Below are 20113 nucleotides of genomic sequence, written 5' to 3'. Positions count from 1 at the left end.
ATGAGCTTATTTAAGCAATTAAGATTGTTTAAAACTATTAGCAAAAGTTCAGGTTTTCTTTTCAAAAAAAAAAAGCTTCACTTATTATTTTTTCTTGATGATTCAATGTCTCATATCTAACTTCAGAAAAGATAATAATGACATCTAAAAGGTACAAAAAGGACACCTAAAATTAAGCCAACATGAACTTATGGAAAGTAAACTTTATGGAAATAACAGGAAAATTCGTACGAAACATTACATGGTGGTATATGCATGAATAAAACTAAATATATCCTGGATTGAACTTGCAATGTCTTCTGCCGTAAATCTTGTATCACTTGTAATCTGCACATGTTTTAAATCACATCATGTTAGCCTTTATCAATTTCGCTACATATACTGTATAACAATACGAATCCATATAATACACCGCGTCTTTGTAATTCTTTATGGTTCTCTCATTTGTATGTAGAGGGAAACAAAACCTGTAACTAGGTGTTGCTATATAGCTCTTTCCCTTAAACTGTTGTACTGCCCTAAATTTTAGTAACTAAAAAAAGACCCGAAATTATATACATCAAGCATTAATAATGCATGTTTATATGAAAACGATATAATAATGTACTGTCTTATATGAATATTGGCTGGTTATACCAGATTATTATTTTTCATCACGGCTTATATTAAAATATATTTATGTATATGAAAGCAATCCTAACCTATGCGTTCCAACAAACTTTATACGCAATATATCTAAATACCTATGATTATAATGCAAACATTAGTGAAACTTTTTTTTTATAAGTAAACATTAATGAAACTTACCTTGACATTAAAGGAATAGAGGACGGTTTGTTCCATGGTAGTGATGTTTGTGTGAAGAATAGAGAGATGAAGATCCTCCAAAGCAGCTATAGTCATAAGCAGTTGTCCTGGTCGTCTTCTTGAAAGTACCTTGATCATGGCATCAAACCCTAGCAGCTTCACCTCCACATCTGCCAAGCACGACTTCTTCTCAGCCGTCTCCTCGTGAAACCCTCCTCCGCCCTCTATATCGGTTACATTCCCGGAAATAATCAACGGGTTAGCAACTGAAGTTATGGGTGAAGAAGTAATCTGTGACACCCGTCACTCTCGAAAATTCGATAATAATAAAATAACATAATAATAATAATCGTCTCCATTTATAAATAATCCAAAGTCAACATCCTCGACATCATAATACCATAAGGACAAATCCGTAAATATCGATAACATCCGAAACATAAATAACGACATAAATCCGTAAGTCCGAAAATACGAAATACATAAACGATAGATAAAAGCCCGAAGGCCTAAAAGTAGATAGCGGTAGAAGTGATAAAAGCCCAAAAGCCCAAAAGCACTCAAAAGCATCCGTCCAGTAGAATCACTCCCGCTCGGCGGTCTCACCTGAAAGGGGAAAGAAGGAGGGGTGAGCAACAGGGGAGTCGCTCAGTGAGGTATGGGATGCTAATCCCGAATTTCATGGACATAGACATAGCATTACGGATAAAAATAATTTAATCTTAATACGTACAATCACGGTACCTAAAGTACCCAATCACGCAAACAATGGTCCTAGCGAGCCGCGCACTCGCCGCCCCGTAAAGGGCAAACAAAAAAATAAATATACTCCACTCGAGATAGTGCTCGGACACCGCCCTTAGACGTTTTATCGACACTTCCAGGTTACGGACCAGCCGGTCGACTATAGCTGGCCGTAACCGCCACACAATCCGGCATACAGAATTACGTCTCTGTATCCGTCATAAAAAGTTCTAACTAAGAAAATGCATTAAGTGAGGCAATCAAGTTGAACCATCTAACACCCTAGTTCCGGTTTAAGCAATCAAGCTAAACTAAACAAGCAATGACAGACTCGATTTCACGCAGACGGAACATATTAAAAATAAATTATATTTATTCGAAATCCTAAGTCGGGTACGAGAAGTTCGGAAAGAGCCCTCACCTTAGAAAATGTAGAGAAGTGGTATCTATGAACTCCAGATGCTCAAATAGACTCCAAATCTGAAATCAGGGCGAAATTTCGGGTCAGAACGCCCTTCGAACGGATGAAAACGGGTCTGGTCAAAGTCTACGGAAAAGTCAACCCGCTGGTCAAAGGTCAACCCGGTCAAACCTTGACCAGAAATCAATTAAACTTAACCGCCCGGTTTACTCTATCCCAAATTGATTTCAATTGGACCGCCCGGTTTAGCCTTAACCGAAATTAAATTAATTAATTAATTAAATCGACCGGTTTACCCTAACCGAAATCTAATTAATTTTAACCAACCGGTTTACCCTAACCGATTCGCAATTAATTTAAACCAGTCAAACCAACCGGTTGACCGAGTCACCGAGTTGACTCACCTAGTCGACTCGGCCGAGTTGGCGAGTCGCCGGCGAGTCACCGGCACCAGTCACCGGCGGCGACGGCGGAGGGACGGTGGCTTACCGGAAAAGTCACCGGCGGCGGCGGCGGTGCGGTGGTGACGCGGCGGCGGATTCCCGGCGGCGAACTGACGGCGGCCGGGCGCGGCGGCTCCGGCGAAGAGACGGCGGAGCGTCTGTTTCACGCGCGCGCGAAGGCTGATCTTCTGGAGGCTCGTACGGCTTCGTCTGAGCTCCGATTTCGACGATTTCGGTGGCTATGGATTCGTCTCGTCGAGAGGAACACGATGATGGTCTTGCATGCACGAAATACTCAGTGGTTAGGAAGTTATGGGTGTTTTACTAAAACGGCCGAACTTAAACTAAATGCATGGTGGTTTTGCGGTGGTTACCTAGGGTTGCGATCGGTGGTGACAAGCTGGACGTGATCACTGCGTGAGGCGACTCCGGCGAGCTCTGGTGGTGACTCAGTCACTACAAAACATTCCCCAATTCTCCCATCAACTCTTTTCTCTCTTTATCTTTTTTTTTTTTTCTCTTTGATGAACTTGGTGACAAAAACAAGGTGAGAGGGGGTGTATTTATAGAAAAATATGGACCTGTGGGTGTGTGCATCGACGTTGGCGTGCTAACAAACTCTGTAGCCGGAATTGGGTCGTTACAATTCTCCCCCACTAACACGGAATTCGTCCCCGAATTCGAGTCACCAATAGACTGTCCAATAACATCCCGAAACAACTCTGGATAGTCAATCCTCATTTGTAGCTCGGGCTCCCAGGTCTCCTCCTGGATCCCGTCTCTCTCCCAACGAACCTTGACCAACATGGTCATCATACCCTTATCTGTTTTCATTTGGCGATCCAAAATCTCCACTGGCGTACACGGCGCACATAAATCTTTGTCAAGATCACTTGGTGGCTGCTGCAAAATGAGCTCTGGCTCTCTAACGACTTTTCTCAAAACGGAAACATGAAACACGTCATGAAAATCTGATAACTCCGCTGATAACTTCAATCGATATGCAACTGCTCCAATCCGCTCCAAAATAAGAAATGGTCCCATGTATCTCGGTTTAAGCTTCTTTAGCTTCCGAGTCTTAGATCCTCCCTGAAACGTTCTCATTTTCAGGTATACCAGGTCGCCAACCTGGAACTCCAAATCTTTTCGCCGCTTATCTGCATAACTCTTCTGGCGGTCATGGGCTTCTTTAAGCCGTCTCTTGAGCATCTCTACCCGCTCTACCGTCTCTTGAACCATTGCTGGTTCTATCTCACGTCGCTCCCCAACTTCTGTCCAACAAAGTGGAGTGCGACAAGGTCTACCGTAAAGAGCCTCATACGGTGCCATCTTAATGCTCGAGTGATAATTGTTGTTGTACGCAAATTCCGCTAAAGGTAAATACTTTACCCAGCTTCCTCCCCAATCTAGAACGCAAGCTCTCAACATATCCTCTAAAGTCTGAATAGTCCTCTCGGACTGACCGTCGGTCTGCGGGTGGTAAGCTGTGCTCATATGGACCTTCGTCCCAAGTGCCTTCTGAAAGGCTCCCCAAAATATGGACGTAAACTTCACGTCTCGATCCGATACAATGCTGACAGGAACTCCGTGCAATCTCACAATCTCATCGATGTAAATCTGCGCCAATTGACTCGCTCCATCGTTCTTCTTAACCGCTAAGAAATGGGCTGACTTGGTCAATCTATCCACAATTACCCAAATGGAATTCTTCCCTCCGGAAGTAGTCGGTAACCCCAATACAAAATCCATAGTCACCATGTCCCATTTCCACTCCGGCAACGGCAGGTTTTGCAATAACCCGCTAGGAACCTGGTGCTCAGCCTTCACCAACTGACAAGTCTGACACTGCGATACAAATGTAGCAACATCCTTTTTCATACCCGGCCAATGATAATAACGCTTCAAGTCTCTGTACATCTTAGTATTCCCCGGATGAATAGAGAAACGCGAGTGGTGTGCTTGCCGTAAGATCTCCTTTCTTAACAGCTCATCACTGGGCACACAAATCCGGTTCCGGTACATGAACATCCCACTCGATGCTGTATGATATCCAACACTCTCGATCTCAATCTGCTTACGCAAAGCCTCATCTGCCTCCTGAGCTTTGCGTATCCTCCATAGCAAATCTGCATCCTCCACGGCCTCGAGACCAACTGTCTCTCCGTCTACAGAAGTGGCACACAATCTGAGACTAGCTAGCATCCCAGTAAACTGCTGAACCTCTCTGGTTCCTGAAACATCACTTCTGCGCCTACTCAAAGCATCTGCCACCTGATTGGCTTTCCCCGGATGATAAGTGATCTCCAAATTATAGTCTGCTAACAATTCCATCCATCTGCGTTGCCTTAAGTTCAAGTCCGTCTGAGTAAAGATGTACTTCAGACTCTTGTGATCTGTGAGAATCTTCACCTTCTCTCCATACAAATATGATCTCCAAATCTTCAATGCAAAGACAACGGCCGCTAACTCCAAATCGTGCGTAGGATAATTAGCCTCGTGAGGCCTCAACTGTCGTGATGCATAAGCAATGACTTTACCCTCCTGCATCAATACACATCCCAACCCAGTACCTGATGCATCGGTGTAAACCTCGTATGGAAACCCTGGCCTCGGGAGTGCCAAAACTGGCGTCTGTGTCAGATGTCGCTTCAACTCAGCAAAACTCCCCGAGCACTCATCTGTCCATTCAAACTTGACGTCCTTGCCTGTTAACTTTGTCATTGGCTTTGCAATGCTAGAAAAATCCTTGACAAAATTCCTGTAGTACCCTGCTAAACCAAGAAAACTGCGGATCTCTGTCGCACTCTTAGGTGTCGGCCACTCTGAAATAGCTTTAATCTTTTCCGGATCTACAGAAACTCCCGCTTCTGAAACCACATGACCCAAAAATCCAATCTTCCTCTGCCAGAAGCTGCACTTACTCAACTTAGCAAACAACTGATGCTCTCTGAGCTTCCCCAACACAATCCGTAAGTGCTCAGCATGCTCTTCTCTACTCCGAGAATAAACCAAGATATCGTCGATGAAAACGATCACACACTTATCCAAATGCTCGCGGAACACATCATTCATTAGCTTCATGAATGCTGCCGGTGCGTTCGTCAACCCAAATGGCATCACAACGAACTCATAGTGTCCATAGCGTGTACGGAAAGCCGTCTTCCGCACATCACCCTCAGCTATGGCAATCTGATGGTATCCTGACGCTAAGTCGATCTTAGAAAACCATGAAGCTCCCTGCAACTGATCTAACAACTCATCGATACGCGGAAGTGGATACTTATTCTTGATGGTAACTTTGTTCAACCCTCTGTAGTCGATACAAAGCCTGAGACTCCCATCCTTCTTCTTCACAAACAATACTGGTGCTCCCCACGGTGAAGTACTCGGCCTGATAAGACCCTTACCTGATAATTCCTCCAACTGCTTCTTCAACTCAGCCATCTCTGCTGGAGCTAAACGGTAAGGAGCTCGTGAAACTGGTGCTGTCCCTGGTTCCACCTCGATCGTAAGAACGTCACTTCTAGCTGGCGGTGGCCCCTTTAAGGCCTCAAAAACATCTGCATACTCAGAAACCACTGGAATATCATGCAGCTCCTGCTGATCATCATCATTAACCATCGAAATGGTCGCCAAAAATCCTTCAGCTCCTTTGTCTAGTAAATCCTCTGCACGTAACATGGAGATGATAGAAACCCCTTGATATGTCTGGGTTCCCTCAAATGTAATCTTCCCCTCTGCTCTTGGAATACTAACTCTTGCTTCCGGGCAATCTAATACAACTCGATGTCTCGTCAACCAATCCATCCCAAGTATGACGTCGTAGAAACTCATCTTCATCTCCGTCAAATCTCCAAGCAAGTCAACTCCTCCAAGCGTAACTGGTACATCACGATGAACTCCGATTGTTCCCAATCTCTCTGTACCGGCGGTCTGAATCTGCTTAGCCTTCGGTTCGAAGACACCTCGGAAAGACCACGACTTGACCAAACGCGGGCTCACAAAACTGTGAGAAGCTCCCGAATCGAATAAGGTGTGAGCTGGCTCACCTCCAACCGAAACCAATCCTACACGAGATTTTTACTAACTACAAATGATAACCACAAAACCAAAGTACTGAAAACACAACAAGTCTGAATAAGAAGCGTACCCGCTATCGGCTCGGCTCCCTGGGCATCTCCAACCGTAAACACACGTGGGGCGATGGCTAGGCGCTTTGGTGGTGGTGGAAGCGCTGCATTGCCCCTCCTGGGACAATCTCTGACGAAATGACCCGACTGGTTACAGCCATAACAAAACTGGTTTGCCGCTACTGGTGCTGTTGGCGCGGTAATCTGCCCGACTGGTGGCGCATCCAATGGCTTAACCCGACAATACCTCGCAATGTGTCCTGGCTTACCGCAAACAAGGCACCTCACACACTGCCCACTATGACTGCGGTGGCAACGAGGACATCTCGGTGATCCCGAGTGGTCTCCTGCTCTCCTCTGGGACTCCGGAGCTTTCCCAAACTTAATCTGAGCAGCTCTAGTAAGCTTCTTCTCTTCTGCTAAACCTTCTTCCTGCTCAGCGGCTTTCTCCACCAAATCTCCCAATCTCTGGTAAGTAACAACACGACATCTGTTGCGAATATCCACTCGCATCCCCTTTAAAAACCTCCTGATCAAATCTTTTTCTGTAATACCACCTCCAGCAAATCTGCGAAGTTGGTTAAACCTCCGCTCATATTCTCTTACTGACATCTCCCCCTGGCTTATATGATCAAAATCACTCTTCTGCTTATCCATAGCCTCTTCCGGAAAGTACTTCCTATCAAACTCCCGGATGAAATCTTCAAAAGTAAGTCTCTCGAGTCCATCATGATCCAATCGAATTCCTTCCCACCAAACAAGAGCATCTCCACGCAAGTACTGCATAGTCAATCTGAGAGACAACTCCGGTGGACACTCAATAATCTCCAACTTCCGCTTAAGCGCTAACTTCCAATCGTGCGCTGCTATGGGATCTATTGTCCCGCTAAAATGCTCCATATCCATGTCTCTCATATGGCGCGTCAATCTGTAGAATGTCTCATCATAAGCCTGGCGAACCTGGGGTCGCGGTGGTGGTGGCGGTAGATCCTGAACACCCTGAGCAAACTGCTGAGCTGGAACACGCTGCACTGGGATCTGAGGAAGAGGAGCCTGCTGATCGGGAATCTGATCATCCTGCTGAGCCTGAACTGGTGGAGCCTGCTGAACCTGAACTGGTGGAGCCTGCTGAACCTGAATCTGCGGACCCTGCTGCATCTGAACCTGAGGACCTTGCTGAGCTGCAGCCAACTGACGAGCAACCTCTTGTGCAGCTACTCGGGCAGCCTCTTGAGCGGCTTGCCTGGCTGTCTCCTGAGCAATCTGCTGGACTGCCTCCTGAGCAGCCTGTCTAGCAGCATCCTGAACAATCTGTCTCATAGCCTCCTGGTCAACCTGAGGAACCGCGGGCTGAACATGCTCATCCTGAGCCTCTCTAGCATCTCTGGCAATCTGGGCACGAGTAGCTCTCCTCGGCGGCATCTGAAAAGAAGACAAATCTGTTAATTTCTGCTGAAAATTTAAAGGAGTGTACCGAACGGAGAGGTGCTATTGGTTTTTATTTTTTTAAATACCCAAACCCCCAAAAATATTTGAAAACCGATTAAAACCGAATAAAAACCGAGTCTCCAAAAATCGCCATCCCGGGACAGAACCGGGACGGAACACGGCTCTGATACCAAAAACTGTGACACCCGTCACTCTCGAAAATTCGATAATAATAAAATAACATAATAATAATAATCGTCTCCATTTATAAATAATCCAAAGTCAACATCCTCGACATCATAATACCATAAGGACAAATCCGTAAATATCGATAACATCCGAAACATAAATAACGACATAAATCCGTAAGTCCGAAAATACGAAATACATAAACGATAGATAAAAGCCCGAAGGCCTAAAAGTAGATAGCGGTAGAAGTGATAAAAGCCCAAAAGCCCAAAAGCACTCAAAAGCATCCGTCCAGTAGAATCACTCCCGCTCGGCGGTCTCACCTGAAAGGGGAAAGAAGGAGGGGTGAGCAACAGGGGAGTCGCTCAGTGAGGTATGGGATGCTAATCCCGAATTTCATGGACATAGACATAGCATTACGGATAAAAATAATTTAATCTTAATACGTACAATCACGGTACCTAAAGTACCCAATCACGCAAACAATGGTCCTAGCGAGCCGCGCACTCGCCGCCCCGTAAAGGGCAAACAAAAAAATAAATATACTCCACTCGAGATAGTGCTCGGACACCGCCCTTAGACGTTTTATCGACACTTCCAGGTTACGGACCAGCCGGTCGACTATAGCTGGCCGTAACCGCCACACAATCCGGCATACAGAATTACGTCTCTGTATCCGTCATAAAAAGTTCTAACTAAGAAAATGCATTAAGTGAGGCAATCAAGTTGAACCATCTAACACCCTAGTTCCGGTTTAAGCAATCAAGCTAAACTAAACAAGCAATGACAGACTCGATTTCACGCAGACGGAACATATTAAAAATAAATTATATTTATTCGAAATCCTAAGTCGGGTACGAGAAGTTCGGAAAGAGCCCTCACCTTAGAAAATGTAGAGAAGTGGTATCTATGAACTCCAGATGCTCAAATAGACTCCAAATCTGAAATCAGGGCGAAATTTCGGGTCAGAACGCCCTTCGAACGGATGAAAACGGGTCTGGTCAAAGTCTACGGAAAAGTCAACCCGCTGGTCAAAGGTCAACCCGGTCAAACCTTGACCAGAAATCAATTAAACTTAACCGCCCGGTTTACTCTATCCCAAATTGATTTCAATTGGACCGCCCGGTTTAGCCTTAACCGAAATTAAATTAATTAATTAATTAAATCGACCGGTTTACCCTAACCGAAATCTAATTAATTTTAACCAACCGGTTTACCCTAACCGATTCGCAATTAATTTAAACCAGTCAAACCAACCGGTTGACCGAGTCACCGAGTTGACTCACCTAGTCGACTCGGCCGAGTTGGCGAGTCGCCGGCGAGTCACCGGCACCAGTCACCGGCGGCGACGGCGGAGGGACGGTGGCTTACCGGAAAAGTCACCGGCGGCGGCGGCGGTGCGGTGGTGACGCGGCGGCGGATTCCCGGCGGCGAACTGACGGCGGCCGGGCGCGGCGGCTCCGGCGAAGAGACGGCGGAGCGTCTGTTTCACGCGCGCGCGAAGGCTGATCTTCTGGAGGCTCGTACGGCTTCGTCTGAGCTCCGATTTCGACGATTTCGGTGGCTATGGATTCGTCTCGTCGAGAGGAACACGATGATGGTCTTGCATGCACGAAATACTCAGTGGTTAGGAAGTTATGGGTGTTTTACTAAAACGGCCGAACTTAAACTAAATGCATGGTGGTTTTGCGGTGGTTACCTAGGGTTGCGATCGGTGGTGACAAGCTGGACGTGATCACTGCGTGAGGCGACTCCGGCGAGCTCTGGTGGTGACTCAGTCACTACAAAACATTCCCCAATTCTCCCATCAACTCTTTTCTCTCTTTATCTTTTTTTTTTTTCTCTTTGATGAACTTGGTGACAAAAACAAGGTGAGAGGGGGTGTATTTATAGAAAAATATGGACCTGTGGGTGTGTGCATCGACGTTGGCGTGCTAACAAACTCTGTAGCCGGAATTGGGTCGTTACATAATCATTGTCGTGGTCATGTCCCCACCATGCATGTCACTGGTTTCTCCCAAGATTCTTCGACGCTTCTGTGATTCCAAACATTGTAGGAGTTGCTCCAGCTCACTTAAAAATTCTATTACTCCTCCTATGGTCGACGCTTGATCTCCCTAATTACTTACATTAATTTATACTATTTAGTTCGCAGTCCTAGTTAAAATATTTAAATATGAAAAAAGTCACAAAAAGTAAATACGTAATCGTACCCTTTGAACGTAGGATCCAGGCATGAGAGACCTGAGGACACGGAGATGCTCGTTCATTTGCTTCCTACGGTTCCTCTCGACCGCGATGTGAGCCATTCTTTGGTTTTCCACTTCCTCGCTGGTCTTGCTTGTTCTAGCTCTCTTCCTCTTGCTCTTCACCTCCTTTTTCGTATCGTTTTTGTTCTCTCTACATTCTTCTCCTCCAATAAAACGGATTTGCATGGAGTTGTTATCGTTCTTATCTTGATTATCCTTTTCTTCAAGAAACACGTTGCCTATGTTTCCTTCACACCCACCTCCTTCTTGAGACATGAGATGATGTGCTTGGTTATGGTCCCCGTTGAAGACTGGGAACTTTAAGATATAAAACGGGTCCATCCAGGTTTCTTGATCGTTTTGGCTTCTGGTCTGGTTTAACGGCAGCATCGGACAAAAGTCCGCAAACTGCATCACGTCTGCAAAGCTCATTTTATCAGAAGTTGACGTTGCTCCAAATCCAGAAGGAGACAGCTGTTGCTGCTGCGGCATGGATTGCTTTCGTTGCTGAAGGTTTCTGTTTAACATGTGGTCTATCATACTAGAGTTGTTATCATAGTTACCGCATAAGTATTCACTTAAGAAGTTCGGTGCCTGAAAGAAACCGTAATCAGTGAGTTAAGTTGATATCAAAAGCAACAGAAATGGACTAAGATACAGATGTTTTTATATATGATTAAGATATATGGGGAAAATGTACGTACCGAATAATCTTTATCCATTGCTCGTATTTGATTATAAACGTCTGGAGGCTTGTTAAGGTTGAGCTTCTTGATTCCAACACGACCTAACGACAACAAACCAGGAGCTTCAGAGTCAGTTGAAAACATATACATTGAAAAAACACACGTAAAACAAACATATACATGACAACATGTATGTCGTCTGCTACAAAATGTTTTTTTTCAAGATGAATAATGAATACAATGTAGTGCTATACACTAAAAGATAGAACTTGTTTAGTATGGGGTTGATGAAGTAAAAGGGAGCTGGCCTTGTATGATTACTAGGGTTTACGAGAGATGTATATAAAAGACATGCAAAAGTAGCAAAATGTATACAAGAGACGAAAGTATTGAGAATTCGCAAATAAGCAACCACTATCAAACTCCGTTATATATATACACACGCATATACATATATACATAACATACATAGAGAGAGAGAAATAGACATGCACATGTGTCATAAGGTCATCAAAGTTCGTAAGTGTTAGTATTTCTTAATAACACACACACAGACACACACACACACCACAATATTTAGAATTTAAGTTATCTTCGCACAATGGTTGAAAATATTGTCAGTTAAATGAGATAAGTAAATCTTTACAACTATTCTCTAATTTCCTCTGTAATAATCTTTATAGATGAGACACCCATCTTAGTATTTTCCCCTAACTAACCTACTTATCAACTAATTAGTACATAACAAGAATAAAATTCTTTTTCAAATTGATGGGTTATGATTATCACAGTATCCATGGTTTTGTTTTTATTGAATAGGAGACCTATAACTTCTTTCAAATATTAGAATTGGAGATCTAGCTAGAGCTCTTAAGAAGTCAAGCTCAGTGGAGTGAAACATTGAGTCAAATGAATGATTATTGAATTTTCGAAACCATATCTTGTGTGTGTAATAAAGACTATATTATTTTTTTTTCCGTTAGCGTATAAGCCAGAGGAGTCACAAAAAAAGGTAGTACTGTGAAAACACACGTGTTTCACCTCTCTCTATCTTTGGAATAATTAAGGAGTAGATAAGTTTCGGATCTCCCAAGCAAGCCAAACCGCTCCTCTTTTTCTACCGCTTTTCGTGAACCTAATCAAATCTCCAACTCGTGACAAAAAATAATCAAACCTCCCACTCGTCTCCATCTTTAATTCTATTATTTCATATTGTACTTATGTTATGTATAAGAACTTTTTTGACAAAACATTTTCTTTAATTAATATATTAAAATACAAGATTATTTTTTTGACAAAAGATTTATGTATAAGAATATTTGTTTCACGAAAATGACCGTTGCTATGTGTGTGTCTTGTGGAGACATGTGAGTTTTATTCTTCATTTTTATGTCGTCAGACATGTGAATTTAATAAGGACAAGGTTATACTATATATACGTAAAAAAAATGTTCAAATAGTACTTTTAATATCTGGTAGCAAAGCCTTGCGTTCCAGTGGTAGTAGACAGACCTTAGATGCAAATATATTCTGGGTTTGATCTTCTTGTTGCAGAAACTAAATCGCATTTCAATCAAGCGCTCGTAGTTTGGTGGTAAAGGAGGTACAGATGTACTGCCCGCCACCCGGATTCGAGTCTTGGCCATAACGAATTTAACATCCCTTTCGTTGGGGCGCTGGACCCCTTTCGGAGGGATAGTTGGGAATGTGGCTGGCCAGATACCAGAGTTATCAAAGAAAAAAAACTAAATCGCATTTCTATATTTATCATGACTGTGGATCTGTCTGTATTAATATCCGAGAGGTCTATCATAGGATACATCTCTCATCCGAAAATTAGGTATGTATTTTTATTAGATCCGTGTTTAATTCTATAGTTTTAAAAAAACTATCTGGTAGTAAAATATTTTGAATAATCTATTTTTAGTCTCTTTCTTCTTTGGATGAACAACTCATTACACGATATTATCAAGCGTCATAAAATTAATTGGTAGCATGGTCGAAGTTTTCTTTAGTTTTGAATATCTTTTTGTAAGAATCATCAGAACTTGTAAGGTTTGTAGAATAGATTTAAAGATTTATGATTTATCGTTAACGCTGAGTTATACTTTTCATAGCAAATTTGTTGTTCTTGTGATATATAAACTGTACTTCATTTCAACAAAAAAAAATGTATGTACGTTTGGATTAAAAATTTCCTAAAAAACGGAACCATAATACAAACAAATTAATCCTACGGTATCCGCCATGTATAAAGGTAAAGTTAAAAGACAAAAACTGGAAAACGATTCAATAAATAAACAAAAAATATTTGTCTTCGTGAAAGCGATTTTAGACAAAAAATTTATTCCTATAAATTATATTTAAATTGAATATAGATATAATATGTTTTTTACTTTTTATAATACATAATATTAAAATAGATGTACTATTTCGTATTTATGAACTTTAAACTAATTTTTATTTTTATTCTGTTTCAGTTTGATAATAAAACCATATAATATAAAAATGGATTAACTTAGTTTTGGTTTAACTTTGTCGGTAATTTCAAATAATTCGGATAAAATATCAATTAATTTATATATTTTAGATTTCTTTTTGTTAAAATATGTAAATATTTGGAACTATTCAATTTTTAAATAATGTTAAATATAGCTAATATCTTTACAAAATTCATAATACAATAGTCCTATAAGACAAGCATATGGGTAACAGTAGATGTGGTCACTAGACCGCTTAACTAAAGAAACAACAACCACACAACATTTATTATTATATCGTCCCCTATTTATTCTAGTAAATTTAATTACAAAATAATGCTTGTCAATTTTTGAGTAGTTTCATAAAGGTTTTCACTCATTTTAACTAATTTTACCAATTTCATTTATTATCTTTTCTAATTTATTCGAAGTCATTTATTACAAAATATAAAAGAGAATTTACCTATTTTATGTGTGTTTATTACATCTTTCATTTTTTATTCTTCATATTATATTTATATCAACCATAATAATTTTACAGATATGAGTACAATTAATTCATTCATGACAATAATTCAAACCTGTTGATAATTTTTTTATTTGTTTACATAATAAATTAGACATGTGTATTTAGGTATCTATTCAAGTAGGAATCAATTTCTCTGATATATATTTTTGGGTTTTAAATTAAACTTCTAATATTATAAATTTATGGACAAAATTCGAGTCGGATTCTTCAAAGCCCAGTAGATTTATAAGAACATAAAAATATCCAAATAATTTATATGTGTAAAAATATCATTAAGCAATTCTTTTTAAAAAGTAATAAAGGAAATCCTGCACAAGTCTAGTTGCTGTATTATTTTATAATCTTATACTAGATTTTAATCCATGCATCCGTGTAGATATTTACTTTTATATTTATATATCAATGTTTTATATAGTTTTTGTTACTATGTATTTTTTACATTTACCGGTATTAAATATTAATTTAATATAACATTTATAAACAAAATTTGTTGTTGCTTATAAAGCAATTTTATTTATTGTATTTAACTGTCAATTGAATTAGTCGTCTTATATGTGTATTTCTTTCTTTTTCTGAACTTCATTTATTCTATATACTAAGTGACTTTGAACTTCATTTCCTGAACTCCATTTATTGTATAATTTGAAAAAAACTTTTTATATTATTAAAAGAAAAGTAACCATATAAAATGCGTTTAAGTTAGCTAGGAATGCTCGTACTTTCCATATATCGTTATGCTATTTTGGTTGTTTTATTCCGGTTTGGTTACCCAGACCAGCTCAAGTCTGAGTAATAGAATATCCTTTTGATGTCAAAAAAATGCGTTTAAGTTTTTCAACTTATTTACAATGTTATACCACTAAAGTAGTTAAATGAACTTATCTTTAAGTAATTATTATCTTTTTCTATTTATTAAACCATTTCATAAATCATATTTAGCTTAATTTTTGTGTTTAATATATTTTCTACAACAACTTAGCTAATTTTTAGGAATATTCAAATTTAAAATCGATTTTAACAATATTAAACTTGGATAATAATACCATTAATTATTTTGAACAAATTCAAGTTTAAATTTGATATTAAAAATATTATGAATATTCCTAAAATATATGTTTAACTCACCATTAATTATTTTGAAAAATAAAATCTATATATGCTAAGATTTAAGTATCTTTAAACTACATATAGAACAATATAAAATATTTGTAACTTAATATTATTTTTATAATTAAATTTTGCCTAAGATTATATATATTTTAAAAATTTCTAAAATATATGTTTAACCATTTTTGTTATTATTAATTATTTTCAACAAGAAAATTAATACTGAAATTTAAATATATTTTTGAATTACTTGTAAAACAATGTTTAATGTTTATAACCAAATATTATTTTTTCTAATGTCTCTAAATCTCATCATATGGTTCATATCTGATCAAAATATAATTCTTATTACATTTAGAAAACAATTTCATGTTAAAAGAAATACTACTCAAATATATCAATAGGTCAATATTAATTTGTCAAAAGTTTAGTAGCGGCACGGATCACTATTTTTTACAGCACATAAACTATTTGACTGTTTTGTTTATAGAAATTTTAAAATATGATAAATATTTAAAATATAAACCAATAAACATTTATATAATATTTTGTTTATATACAAAATAAAAATAAATTTAAATTTATACTATGGCAACGATATACAATATACATTTCAAACTATGTATATTATAGTTATATTTATGCGTGTTTAGTCAAGTTTTAAACAAATGTAATAAATTTCGTTTTGTGAGAGGGTCTGTTCCTGTAAGCTATCATCCATTTATTTAGTAGCTAACATTCAGTTGAAAAAATGTGACAGAAACCATAAGCGTTCATTCATTATAATTTTCTTCTTAAAAACTTTATTGTATTAAAAACAAAAACTTAAAATACTCTGAAACAAATGTTTAGCTATGGGTTTTACATTATAGATTTTTGTAAGTATCACATTTATATTTAGTATAGTAAAACTAATCACTAAAATTATCACAAACGTTAGATTTATCATGGCTTGTAGCTGAGTAGGGATTCGTGACACGAAATGTCAACTATGGGGTTAACTTATTATCAGATGATGCTTCCCCACAAGATGTAGCTCATTTGTTTGCTTCTACTCAGAGGATCCTAAGAGATAGTCGGTAAATTCCACCCCAAAATGCATTAACGGAACTAGTTTATTTTCATCCCCTTTGCAACATTTATCTGAAGTCGTGACCTCTGTTGGTTAATTAGGAAGGAAATTGTCTCTTTTAACTTTTATATGATCTTATGATCATAGTTTATAATCTTTTTTTTGTCAACTCATAGTTTATAATCTTTTTTTAAGAAATTAATTAATGAAAATCTCCAAAACATTATATTATTAATTTTCTATAAATATTTATGACTATATAATTATAGAAAAATTAATAACATTTTTATAAATCTCAAACTAATGTTTTTTAAATATTCAAAATATGATACATATATTTTAGTTTATTGCAGAAACTTGTATTATGTGATATTTGTTAGTTTCTGAAGTTTCTGCTCAAAATAATTCACAATCTTTAATTTCCGAAACCACATATAAAATCGTTAACTACTAACATAGTATACATTAGCTATTATGTAATAAAAAATATTTAATGTTTATAATTTAAAATTTGCACTCTAATAAAAATGTGGTCATCAACTTGTTTTAGCTGAACTTCATGCACAAAAACATATATAAATATGAGTTAGTTGCCTAATATCTATATATATGACTAATATCTTATACTAGTTCTCCTAATGAACAGTATCACCGACGTTTTCTTACTGTGCATCACATTTTATTTGCTTGAAAGTGGCTGTGAAAATGTTATAAAATAAAATAGATGTAGACAAAAGTATGTTGCCATTATATTTTTTTTTTATGAATTTTTCGGTGGCCTTTAATCTTGTTTTTCTTCGCTACCAAGAATATTTAGGATTAATGAATGGGTGAATTAGTTTAATGACTTATAAAAAATACATGAAATAACATGTCTCGAATTAAGTCATAAAATGTGACATTTTTTTATAACCGCGAGGATCTGACGATCGAGGTCAACCGACTAGTTCCACAAAATCTTCGGCACTCCACATATTCTTACGATTTAACGTTAGTTTGGATAAACACACGGGATTTCGAAGCCGGGTCCGTATTGAGGTCTTAACTCCCATAAAACCACTAACCCACCATCATGTGTCATTAACACATTTAAATGGACGATTTTTCTATTTTAACGTGAATGAAAATTTGCTACCCACATGAACGAGCATGAAAATTCGATACTCACGAACCACTCATTTCCAGTGAAGTAACCGACCAACCAAACCAAACACACAAATTTTTAAAACCATTTTTGTTTTCAAAAAAAAATCGATACTCACATGAATATTTTCTTTTACTTTTTATTTACTGAAATATATTATAAAAGTATACAATGGTATATATTTAAAAACCGAGATCAAATCCCCTTGATTTTTTGCAAAACATTACAGTAGTTTACACAAATTTAGACAAACACACAACTATAACTCAATTACATAAAAATTAGGATAAACATCATTGTTAAAATATAATATATGAAAACAATTGATACGACTTGATAGAGAGAGAATTTTTTTTGTAAATTTTCATTTATATCCTATGGTTCATAAATATAACAGAACACGACAAAATAATATTTCATTTAAAGATGAAACTATATTACATGAAATATTGTAATATGGTATTTCAATAACTTATGTAATATTGTATGAAATTTGTAAGAAAATATGTTCTTTTTTTAACTTTTAAAAATATGTTATTTGTAATATTTAAATTATAAAACTGAATAATTGTGTTGACAAAAACTAAAAGCAATTGATATTAGAGGAGTAAAACACTTATAATAAAGAAAAAGATATAAGAAAACAAAAATGGATACTGCACATATGTTTATATATAGAGGTAGAATGACAATTACTATATATATTTTTGAAAATTCCCTTTGTTATATACGGTATATTTTAAGCATTATTTTTTATATACATTTTTAGTTATATTTTTCTGTGTAGCACAAAAAAAAATTGTATTATGGGATCAAATTTTCCAATCTATCGCTATGTATTGCTTATCTTTTTATAGTGATAAATAAAATACAAAAATCTTTAGTTAATACACATATGGTGATCTATAACGTCTCTGACAACCAGGACGAGTTAGTCTAGTGGTGTATGGCTTGTGGTGGCGTATGGCTTGCGGCTGCAACTATGGCTCCGGGTTCGATTCGCACTGGCTATTAGAGAATTTATATACGGACTTGTTTTGGTGTCCGAGACCGAAGACTGTTACCTGGCCATGACCCACTCTCGGGTGTGCGTGCGCACCGCTAAGAGTTCGGTCTCTAGTCTGGACTACTACGGTAGGATCATGACACTCGGTTATAAAAAAAAAAAAAACCGCCTCTGACTATCTACGACTACTTGATGTCTGCAGCTTACGGACTTCATTTGTGCGATGGTTTATTGTATTATTTTTGTAAGATCCAAATGATTTATTTACTAACTATGTAATTATTGCTGATTTTAAACTCATCCTTAAAATAAAATGGTATTATGGAGCACGTATTTCTAAAGGTTTTTGGAATCCATCTTTTTGTTATTTATTAATTTTGTATAGTCCAAAAATATGAGAAAAAGCGTAAAAGTTATAAGATCTATTCTTAAAAACTGAACAAAATTTAAATTTAAATGTCAATTTTCTTTAAAATATGAAAATGAAAAATAACAGTTATTAATCAAAGAATTATTCCTTTTAAAGTTGAGTTGTGCTTCTTTCTTCGAAAATTAATAGATTTTGTTAGTTTTATATAATAAAAATTGTATTGAAATTTCAAAATTGTATCAATATTTATATATAAATTAGGGTTTTGATTTTTTTTTTCATTTTGTATGAGATCTTAAATATTTTGTGACTAGTATTGCCTAGAATCACCACATGATTTTCATGTACTTTATCCTCATTCACACGGTATCGAAAACCACTTCTCGATAGATTACTAATCTTATTAACTATTTCAGTTCAAACTTACTATAGAATTTTTTTGGACAGGTGATCGAAAAAATAACTGTAATTTAATGATACAGGTAATTGAACCAATTCTTGTACACCACCATAGAACATAAATTAGGATGTTATAATCATCTCCACTCACAGAGCACAATATCTTCATTGCGCACCAGAACGTCAATCATTTTAATGTGACCTATCATGACTATACACTTGTTTACGGACACCCATAAACTTTTGGTTTGGGACCAACTATCCAATTTGGCCACAAGAATAGCTTCCGCTTGTTTCTAATCAAGATGAGGAGGCTTTTTGGAAAAAAAAAGAAGTAGACTCCTTTGGCTCACCTTGTGAGATAAAAGAAATACTCTTTCTTTCATGCTGTGTCTAAAGGAAGATGAGTCTGAAATCGCATCTCGGTTAGTGAAACAGATAAGAGGAATGTAATCTTTAGATAGTAACAGATTGCTTTGGAAAACGCCCGATATTTATAGACTATTTTCTTGTATCAGAACCCTGAATGCTCATAAATAATCCTGCAATCTCTTTCTCCATGTATCTCCTCTGATTTAAACCAGCCACTAATGGCCACTCCTACTCCTACTCCTACTGAAATCAAGAAATTTCTCTTTACCATTCATTACTCCTAATAAAATCAAGAAATTTCTCTTTACCATTCATTCCAATTAGGCGATAGGCCCCAGCAGCTTCCCAGCTAGTTATTCAATCAAGATCTAGTGCTTCTTCTCGTCTGGGGTCATGCTGCACAACAAAAAATGTTACACACATTCGCCTCATCCAGAATCTCAATCAACCTTCTAACTAGGCAAAATTATTTCAGATAATGTTCTGATTACTCATGAGGTTTTCATTACCTTAAAGTATCAAAAGCTAAAAAAACAT

The 20113-nt window shown here is 37.6% G+C and overlaps 1 protein-coding gene across 3 annotated transcripts; it reads right to left on the bottom strand.

Annotated features, from left to right (window-relative positions):
- Positions 1 to 6386: 6386 nt before the first annotated feature.
- LOC108860602 (uncharacterized) lies at positions 6387 to 11421 on the bottom strand. 3 transcript variants are annotated; one of them, XM_057010243.1, is made up of 7 exons: positions 11116 to 11421; positions 10376 to 11005; positions 10068 to 10279; positions 9862 to 9943; positions 9534 to 9764; positions 9045 to 9103; positions 6387 to 7967 (listed from the first exon to the last, which is right to left on the bottom strand). In XM_057010243.1, the coding sequence occupies exon 7, from the start codon at positions 7965 to 7967 to the stop codon at positions 6483 to 6485; it is 1485 nt and encodes a 494-aa protein (XP_056866223.1). In that variant the 5' UTR covers positions 9045 to 9103; positions 9534 to 9764; positions 9862 to 9943; positions 10068 to 10279; positions 10376 to 11005; positions 11116 to 11421; the 3' UTR covers positions 6387 to 6482. The 3 variants fall into 3 exon arrangements, 2 of the variants coding, with proteins under 2 accessions (XP_056866223.1, XP_056866224.1); XM_057010244.1 differs by lacking the exons at positions 9862 to 9943; positions 10068 to 10279; positions 10376 to 11005; positions 11116 to 11421 and having other exon boundaries at positions 9534 to 9847; XR_008945863.1 differs by lacking the exons at positions 6387 to 7967; positions 9534 to 9764; positions 9862 to 9943; ... (1 more) ...; positions 10376 to 11005; positions 11116 to 11421 and adding an exon at positions 8074 to 8485 and having other exon boundaries at positions 9045 to 9440.
- Positions 11422 to 20113: the final 8692 nt, after the last annotated feature.

Source organism: Raphanus sativus, chromosome 5, assembly GCF_000801105.2.
Source record: "Raphanus sativus cultivar WK10039 chromosome 5, ASM80110v3, whole genome shotgun sequence".
Lineage (NCBI taxonomy): Eukaryota > Viridiplantae > Streptophyta > Magnoliopsida > Brassicales > Brassicaceae > Raphanus > Raphanus sativus.
Note: the sequence above shows the minus strand (reverse complement) of the source record. Positions and strands in the feature narration are given on the sequence as shown.